The following is a 10,000-nucleotide window of genomic DNA, read 5'->3' on the forward strand; positions in this document are numbered from 1 at the left end:
ATTCGGGTTTTTAAGGTAACAAAGGAAGAGATTTGGGTTTTCAAAGTACCTGTGAGAAGGAATCAGGTTTTTTTAAGGTACCTGAGGGAAGAAATCAGGGTTTTTAAGGTACCTGAGGGAAGGAATCAGGGTTTTTAAGGCATCTGAGGGAAGGAATTAGGGTTTTTAAGGTATTTGAAGGAAGAAATTATGGTTTTTTAAGGTACCCAAGAGAAGGATTTGGGTTTTTAAGGTACCTGAGGGAAGGAATCAGGGTCTTATTACCAACCAGTGTAATTCGAAGGTACTTGTATGTGTGTTCTGTGTGCTTCAAGGCGTATGTGTCAATACAGCTACATGGGGGGTGTTGTGTGTCAGGTTAAGGTGTTGTATGTGTTTTAAGGTGCACATGTTACTACCACCACCACCACCACAGGCCAGAGTGGTGTGGTGTGGTGTTGTGGTGGGCGGGTCCTCACCTTGACAGTGAAGGGAGAGCCGGGTACATGGTTGTCGGCAAACTTGAGGTTGATGATGTAGTAGCCGGGCTCAGTGGGGGTGTAGCCGATGGTCAGGGTGCCGTCCTCGTTGTCCTGTGGGGGAGATGGGATGGGTGAGTGGTGAGGGGTGAGGGGCGAGGTGATAGTAATAGCTAGTGATGAGGAGAAGGATTAAAAAGAGAAAAAAATTATGGACTAAATGTTTTTCATATGGATCTAAACAAAATGTGGAAGAGAATAAGTGATGATGTGAGTGATGAGAGAAGAGGAATGATAATAATAGCCAGTGATGAGGAGAAAGAATAGACAGAAGAAAGAGAAAAAACAGACAAAAGACTAATTCTTGGCATTTCTTTTCATATGAATCTAAACAAAATATGGAAGAGAAAAAGTGATGATGCTGGGAGAAGAGGAATGATAACAAAAGACAGTGATGAGAAGGGAAATTACACAAAAAAGAGAGAGAGAAAAAGGGATGACAGACTAAATGTTTGTTTATTTTTTCATATGAATCTAAACAAAACCAGAAAGAGAAAAAGTGATGACGTGGGTGATGAAAGAGCAATGATAATAACAGTTAGTGATGAGGAGAAAGACCTGACAAAAGTGAGAGAGGAAAGAGTAATGACGGATGAATGGTTTCTTTGTTTATTCATACAAATCTAAACAAAAACTAAATTACCTATTTGAATGCATAAATCTCTCTCTCTCTCTCTATTTCTCAATACATCACTTCTCAATCTTTCTATTTCCCATAATCAATTATCTTTACTATATAACATAAGTTGATACAATACTATTCCAACAACAACTTCTACAATAATAACAACTACTACTACCACCACTACTACCACCATTACCACTACTCCTCACCTTGCACTGGATGTCAGCCTTGGAGGGGCCTTCAATGGAGAGGGAGAGACCACCATACCCAGCGTCTCTGGTATCGATGGTAAACTGGTTCTCCTTGTGCGTCTGGCCCTCTGACAGGCACTTGCCAGAGATCTGTGGGACGGAGGTGTTAAGGACAAGACTCTCAAGATTTGTCTGTCTGTCTGAGGTATTTTGAAACACTCCTCTGAGCACCTTCACTGATTTAAAGAGGTTTCAATTAAAGTTTCATGGGATTTCAAGGGTGTTTCTGTGACTACTGGCAGATTAACAAGATTTCTACTTCATTTACAGGAGAGGAAGGGGACTAAAGGTTAAGAGAGATACATGAATATCCAGGAGAAGAAATGAAAAATAAAAGTTTGTTATTTTTATTCCATCCTGTTCTTTTCCTCGTCATTCTTTAGCATCAGTTTGTTTCTGACCTTCTTCACCTGACTTTCCCTTTTCACCCTACCAAATGACCTACCCTGACCTTGTTTAACCTTTCTTTCTTTCTTTCTTCCACCCTGTTTATTTCCATTTTGTAATTTTTTAGCATCGGTTTATCTTTGACCTTCTTCACCTGACCTTCCCTTTTCAGCCAACCACATGATCTACCCTGACCTTGTATAACCTTTCTTTATTTATTTTCATCCTATCTTGTTTATTTATTTATTTTTTTCAATTCATTCTAACCTATTCATATTTTCCTTTAATCATTCTTTAGCATCAGTTTATCTTTGACCTCCCCTGTGGCCTGTCCATGACCTACCTTGACCTTGGAAGCATCGCCAACCTCCTTCTCACCCACGTTGATCTTGAAGGGGGAGTTGGCGATGTGGTTGCCCATCCTCTTGACGGACACCAGGTGCTCCCCTACCTCGCGGGGGGTGAAGGAGATGCCTGTGGGGGAAGGGGGAGTCACCACTTAGTACAAACACACACACACACACACACACACACAAAGGTTATGCCTACACTGGAAAAAAAAAGGAGAGAAAGGGGAAACTTGACTGCAATATATAAAATGTATGAGAAAGTGGAGGAGGCGGACCAGACTGACTTGATGGTTTGGGTTACACCAGACACACCACCAGCCACACCAGCCTCACCGAGATGTCCATTGGGGAGTTTCTTGAGGAAGCAGGGCTCCTCTAGACCCGAGGGAGCCTGGATGGATGCGTTGAGGCTCTTGATGTCCGAATCCGTCACCTTCCCTGGCAGACTGACCTCGGACTGGGACCCCACGCTGATCTGGTTCCTCTTGCGGCCCTCCCCGGTGATCTTGACAGAGTATGGGGAGCCTCGGATGTGCTTCTCCGCAAACTTGACAGACACCTTGTACTCTCCTGGGGCAGTGGGCAGGTAGGAGACCGACACAGTGCCGTCCTTGTTGTCGTGGCAGGAGATCTCGGCCTTGCTTGAGCCCTCCACCGCCAGCGACAGACCGCCTGAGGGTGCAAGAGGTCGGGTTGGGGTGTTATTGGTCTGGGTGGTGTGTGTGTGTGTGTGTGTGTGTGTGTGTGTGTGTGTGTGTGTGTGTGTGTGTGTGTGTGTGTGTGTGTGTGTGTGTGTGTGTGTGTGTGTGTGTGTGTGTGTGTGTGTGTGTGTGTGTTCATTAATTACATGAACTTCCAATTACTACAAATAATGTGTTTTCCCTGGTCTACTGAGCAGCATTGACATAATTACTGCTTGTATTATTGAACACTGCAACACTCCTCAGTAACTCCTCCTTCACAGACTGGCTTATCTTCCTCACCTACCAGTTTACAATTAGTCTATCAACATTACTGAATTGGCAAGAATTATGCACGTTCTATCATTACACCTCTCATATTTATTTAGCCTATTAAACGTTTTGCTTGCAGTCTTAATTCAATCATAAAACTATAATTATATATATATATATATATATATATATATATATATATATATATATATATATATATATATATATATATATATATATATATATATATATATATATATATATATATTTTTTTTTTAATGAACAAGTATCTATTTACCATTGCAAGATAAGTAATTTGGTATTTATTTACTCTTCCTTACAATTCTCACCAGCAAAATTAATAATTCACCAACTTCAATAACTACATATACAAAAAAAAATAAAAATAAATAAATAAATAAATAAAAAATAAAAAACCTCATAACATTTTGACTGCTGAAAAACAAAACAATGATCAAAAACTGTATTACACACACTCGTCAATTAGTACTTTGGGTGTGGACAGTTAATTACGGTGAGCCTGGGACGCCGCGTGAGTGAGGGAGTGTGCGAGCGAGTGTGTGAGAGAGTGAGTGAGGCAGAGTCATTTAATTCTCCTCTGTCTGGCAGCCACCAGCAGGCATTGGGGCTTGCATCAGTGTGTACAGTCCTGGACATTGCCAAGTGTACAGTACCTCTCAAAACTATCAATAAAAGAGGTCTGTATACTGACACAAAGGATGATATTATCTGACATGTTTGGTGATCATGGTGGCAACAGTTGGCAGCCCTGCACACTAGGGATGCACATATTTACGTCCACCAGAGTACATAGAAAGGGTGTATTTACCAGCACACTCTGTCACACACTCACTCTGTCACTGCCACCACTGCTGCATTACGGCACAGCTGCTCAGGTACTCTGGTTAATTAAGACGGACACTGACAGCAGACTGAATTACGAGCGACACAGACAATGGACTGAGTTACGATTGACACAAGACACACAGTAATCACAGACAGTAATCACAGTACAATTTTGAGGTTTTATGTTGTATGCTGGTTCTTTTTGTTATGGTTTTTGGCGAGGAGTGAGTTTACGTAAATGAGTCTGTGGAATTAATGAAAACGAAACAGAAAACGAAACAAAACAGGATATTATGGTAGTTATCATTTTTTTTTTAGTATTATTTTTTTTGATGGTTTTGGTCAGGAGTGAGTTTATGTTAGTAAGTTGATGAGACTAATGGAAAACAAAACAAAAACTAAACAAAAGAGGAGAGTGCAGTGAATATTATCATGTGTTTTTAATCTTTTTTTTTGTTATTTAGTTTTTTCTTGATAATTTTGGTCAGGTTTGATTTCACATAAGTTGATGAAATAAATAAATAAAAAAATAAATAAAATAAAAAAATAAAAATGTTATAATGGTTATAACCTTTTCGTCTTTTTAGTTTTCATCTCATAATTTTGGACCGATTATGAAATTAACTTAAAATAAATAAACTAACAAAACTAAATAAAAAAATAACACATAAATACAAGTTGTTTACAAAGCAAGACACTGTTTTGACGCACCATTATGAAGGCAAACATTTTACGTCATGAATTTAAACTTTCTCTGAGTTATAAGCGGTTACATTTCATTACACACCATCCATGTCTCTGTGCTTTGTAAACAACTTGATGTATGTACAGTCAGCCAGAGAAATGATGCCACCAAACACTGTGAATCATTACGAAACGTTAAGTACAAGTGACATTAATTCTTGACCAACTGTACAAGTCAATATTAATAAAAAACAAAGGTAGATCTCCATTTAGTGAAGAAATAAGACAAGGGCAGGGAAAAGAAAGAAAAAAATTATTACCATCAACAAGATAACAAAAAGAAAGGAATAAGATAAAAAAAGAGACTAAAAAAAACATAATATATACAAAATGAAGCTAGAGAAAAGGGACAAAGGGGAGGACAGATTAAAATAAACAAATCAATAAAATCAAAAGTACAACTAGAAAAAAGGATAAGATGGAAAAGTGACAAGATAAAAGAACCACATAAAAAACAAAAACAAAGAGACAAGGCAGAGAAAAAGGGACAAAAGGGGGAGGGGAAAGAAAAACAGGGACAACAAAGTATCATTCCCAACACAACTAGATGGATGAGGAACTAAATACGCAGCCACTGTACACCTAGGGGCACAAGGCAACTGGTCTGCCACACTCACTCCACTGTGCTTGGCTTCCTTCCTTACTCTGCTCCCCAAAAAATGCATAAATTGTCAGCTTTAAGACTGTCAGAATTTAAGACAGTCAGATCAGTCAGACAGGAAACCCAGCAAGCACAGTGGAAGTAAGTACAGGAGAGTGCATAACTTGTGGCCCCAGCTGTACACTCACACCTAGTTCCTCCCCGTTCTTGTAGCCAGTCGCAGCCAGTCGGTCCTGGACGCTCGTTTGAATAAAGGAGTGTTGCATGGGGAGACTGAGGAGTCCTAGGATTGGGTGGGAGATGGCTACAAGATGGAGAGGGACTAGTGGTATAAGTGAACATCCAGTGACATAATAAGACGTGAGGTGTGGTGCTTGTAGGTGTTATGGTGGTGGTGTTGATATACTGACTAACATCGAGAGGGGAGACTAAAGGGTAAACAAAAAAGTTGAAGTAGGTGCAAAAATGCCTGTGAACCAAATACGTACATAGACTGACGTAGATTGTAAATAAAGATGCAAATATACAGAAACAGATCAAGACACAGAAAACAATGATTACTAACAATTTACACTTAGGGAAAAGAAGTGAATTGAAAAAACATGACATCAAATATTTACGTATAGGGTTTACAAGCAGAGAGAGAGAGAGAGAGAGAGAGAGAGAGAGAGAGAGAGGAGAGAGAGAGAGAGAGAGAGAGGAGAGAGAGAGAGAGAGAGAGAGAGAGAGAGAGAGAGAGAGAGAGAGAGAGAGAGAGAGAGAGAGAGAGAGAGAGAGAGAGAGAGAGAGAGAGAGAGAGTAACAATGGTTTGGGTGTGAGTGTAGTAAACATGTGTTATGCCAACCTGTTCTCTCTCCTAAAGGCAGCTTGAAAGGGAACAAGAGGCGAGCAATGTGAGTCTGGAAGTGTTCACTGGGACAGACAAACCCCCACCACCTACACATTCATTGGCCTAACCTAACCTAATGTAACCTAACCTAACCCTCACACACTCACACACACCCCTCACACAGGTCTACTTAACCTAATCGTCACACCTACACACTGATGGGACTGTTTAACCTAACCTAATCCTTACACACTGATAACCCTGTCTTAACCTATGTCGTGCTACACTCAGCACTGTTTTACTAATCACTCCCTTTCATCTTAATCTCATCTGGTTATGTGTATGTGTGTGTGTGTGTACTTCAGACTCTGGTAAAGTTATGTATGTGTATGTGTGTGTGTGTACGTGAGCTTCAGAGTCTGGGGTGGGTGTGTGTGTGTGTGTTTATGTATGTGTCCTGTGACCTTACCTAACCTGTCATCTAACACACCTGTCTCTTAGTACATGTGGCCTGGATTAGTAAGGTCACACCACAGCCACCTAATCTAACACACCTGGCTCACTCAACACCTAACACCTGACACCTCAACACCCTAACAAACTTGCCGCACACACAGCACCACAACACAGGCAGGTCCACACAGCAGCAGGAGGTAGCAGCAGCAGCAGCACCAACCAGCATCAGTCGGGACGGCTTGGGGGATGGAGGGATGAGGGGGAGAGGGAGTAAGGGAGAAACGGAGCAAGAGAGTGGAGACCGTACCGCGGAGAGTGGAGCTACCTGCACCGGCATCCTTGGTGGAGATGGTGAAGTTGGCTGGTTCTCCTGTGATGCCGTGGACCAGACCGGGGCCGTAGGCTGTCACGTACCCTGAGGCAATGGAGTCCACGTGGAACTTGAAGGGGGAGCCTGCCGGGGGGTGGGTGGATTAGTTTCCGAATATACACAGTGATAGACAGATGGATATTTTATTGATCACAGTTACAAGCATGCATGATACAAGTAGAATAGGTGTTTTATGCTGGAAGTGATGGCCTCTTGCTGCTCGTCTTATCACCTTGCATTCTTACATATAGCCCAGAAAGTGTGTGAGATGTACAGGTGTGGATGACAGGTGGACACAGGCAGGTAGGTTTCACAGAGGGGGTGCCACATGTTGTCCTGATGGCTTCCTGCAGCTTCCCATTCCAGCGTTCTTAGTTTCTCATATAAAACCCAAAAAACTCCCCTTTATTTCTTCCTAAAGTGCTGAGTCAAGAGGGAGCTTTAAAAGAAGACTACATGTATTTATGGACAAGGATGACTGGTGGAAACAGAAGAGAATGTATGATGGAGAGGCTGCCATGTGTTGGCTTGGTGGCTCCCTATGGCTCTCCCTGTGTTGAATGAGTGTTTATGACGACCAACAACATCAAATCACCATTAGACATTTAAATATTGCGCCTCTGTGTTTATAGCCGTGTTCCGTTGTGGTCACTTTAATAATAATAATGTGCCGTCCCTTGGTTACCTTGCACGTGCTCAGCGTTGTACTTGACATGCAGCTCGTGCAGGCCCTCCTCCCTGGGGCTGTAGCGCACCGACACCGTGCCATCGCGGTTGTCCTCGATGACCGGCACGTCTGACTTTCCGGAAGGCATCTTGACCTCAGCTGTGGGGGCAGGGGAGAGGGGATCAGATAGTGGTGGTGGAGGTGGTGGATGCATTTGTTCATAAAATATTTCATGTTTAGAATGATTTTATCTTTTGTTTGTCCAAGACTTTGCTAATGAGACACTCTGTACGTATGAATGATTTGATCTTTTGTTTCTGTCTGTCACTTTGCTGGAATAATACATGACAAGATAGCAACATGAAAGAGAAAATAAATCAAAATAAATAAATAAATAAATAAATAAATAAATAAATAAATAAATAAATAAACAAAAATAGTAAATGCTGAAGAAAAATTAAATGATAACAAAAAAAATAAATAAATGAATAAAAATAAATAAATAAATATACAAACAAAAATAAATTATAATACAAATGATGAAATAAAAATAAATGATGATGGCTAGTGAAGAAAAGAGAAGTGTAGCAAGGAGACAGGAGCCTCGTGTCACAACTCACCAGTAACGTGGCCTCCTGTGGTGGGGAGGGGGATGTTGGACAGCTGGACGGGGCGGTAGTTGCTGCTGCTGGCCGGGCTGGACTGGACCCCGTTGACTTTGGTCTGCTGGAAAGCCTCCTCGGACTGGGCCTGCAACAATGAGGTCAGGTCAGGTGAGGTTACGTTAAGTGAGATGAGGTTAGATTATATATTTAAGGTGGGGCTGGAAGTACGATGAGACTAGGTTAAGTTAGAGTGTGTATAGAGGGCTGGAAGTCAGGTTAGATAAGGTCAGGTGAGATTAAGTTAAGTGAGGTGAAGTTAGATAGGAATAAGGGGGCTGGAAGTAAGATGAGGTCAGGTTAGGTTAGGTTAGTGTGTGTATAGAGGGCTGCAAATGAGGTTAGATAAGGTTATATTACGTTAGGATATGAATAAGGGGGGATGGGAGCTGGAAGTGAGGTAAGGTGAGGTTAGGTTAGGGTGTAAATACGGGAGCTGCAAGTAAGATGAGATTATGTTAGGTTAGAGGGTATAGAGGGCTGGAAATGAGGTTAGACAAGGTTATGGTGCGTTAGGATATGAAGAAGGGATATGGAAGTGAGGTAAGGTTAGATTAGGTTAGGGAGTGAATAGAGGGGGCTAGAAGTGAGTTAGGTACATTTATCTATCCACATATCTACTTTTACACACATTTAACGAGATAAGTAGATAGTGTGCACTCTTAACTACGTAAAGAAACACAAATAAACTGTATAAGGGACAGAATTTAAAAACCTATTTATGTGACCATCCCCCCATTCTATCTATCCACCAGTATGTCTGTCTCCCACCCTCCATTTTTCAGCAATCACTGCCGCCTAGAGAGAGAGAGAGAGAGAGAGAGAGAGAGAGAGAGAGAGAGAGAGAGAGAGAGAGAGAGAGAGAGAGAGAGAGAGAGAGAGAGAGAGAGAGAGAGATTCTATATAAGTCTTCCTTCTATTCTTCCATCACCGCCAGCAAGCAAGCCTTCACCTCCCTGTCCTCCTCCTCCTCCTCCTCCTCTTCTTCCTTCCTTGTTCTCCTATTAATCCTTTCTTCATTCCTTTTAATTGTCTTCTTCCTCCTCTTTTCCTCTTCCCTCTCTCTCCCTCCTTTCCTTCTTCACTTCTCTTTCTCCTCTTTCTCTTCTCTTCTTCCTTCTACTGGTCTCTTCTCTCTCCTTTTCTTCCTCCTTTTTTCCCTTTCTCCTCCTCTTCCTCCTCCATTTTCCTATTCTCCTCCTCTTCCTCCTCTTCTTCTTTATCATCATTCTTTCCCCCTCCTTCTTCTCTTTCCTCTCTTCCTCCTACATCCATCCATCCTCCTCCTCCTCCTCCTCCTCCCCTTCTTGTACATTCCTCTCTTGTATCCTCCTCCTCCTCCTCCTCTTTATCTAATATTCTCTCCCTTCCTTTGTTCTTCGCTTTGTTAATGTGTGATGAAAACAACAAGACAATTGCAGAGAGAGAGAGAGAGAGAGAGAGAGAGAGAGAGAGAGAGAGAGAGAGAGAGAGAGAGAGAGAGAGAGAGAGAGAGAGAGAGAGAGAGAGAGAGAGAGAGAGAGAGAGAGAGATGAAAGAATAACAAGATGCAGATGCTTACATAAAGAATAAATAAATAATAATAAGAACAAAACAAAACAAATAGACAAATGAAGGAAAATAAAAATAAAAGAAAATTAAAGAAAAAAAAATAACAAACAGAAGAAAACGGAGACAAATAAATAAAAAAGAAAAAAACACGTAATAAACTGTACACAC

The 10,000-nt window shown here is 41.4% G+C and overlaps 1 protein-coding gene across 8 annotated transcripts in view; it reads right to left on the bottom strand.

Moving 5' to 3' along the window:
* The window catches only part of LOC135095059 (filamin-A-like), a 125,722-nt gene that overhangs the window by 18,683 nt on the left and 97,039 nt on the right, over positions 1–10,000 (bottom strand). For 6 of the 8 annotated variants that reach the window (XM_063995713.1, XM_063995711.1, XM_063995709.1 and 3 more), the window contains 7 exons: positions 8,240–8,369; positions 7,638–7,778; positions 6,890–7,036; positions 2,465–2,803; positions 2,125–2,255; positions 1,353–1,484; positions 459–572 (listed from right to left, as the gene is read on the bottom strand). In XM_063995713.1, coding sequence (XP_063851783.1) covers positions 459–572; positions 1,353–1,484; positions 2,125–2,255; positions 2,465–2,803; positions 6,890–7,036; positions 7,638–7,778; positions 8,240–8,369 — 1,134 coding nt within the window. The remainder of the gene's footprint in view (positions 1–458; positions 573–1,352; positions 1,485–2,124; positions 2,256–2,464; positions 2,804–6,889; positions 7,037–7,637; positions 7,779–8,239; positions 8,370–10,000) is intronic. The other 2 variants (XM_063995714.1, XM_063995712.1) reach the window with 1 other exon arrangement.

The sequence above is a fragment of the Scylla paramamosain genome, chromosome 47 (assembly GCF_035594125.1).
Source record: "Scylla paramamosain isolate STU-SP2022 chromosome 47, ASM3559412v1, whole genome shotgun sequence".
NCBI lineage: Eukaryota > Metazoa > Arthropoda > Malacostraca > Decapoda > Portunidae > Scylla > Scylla paramamosain.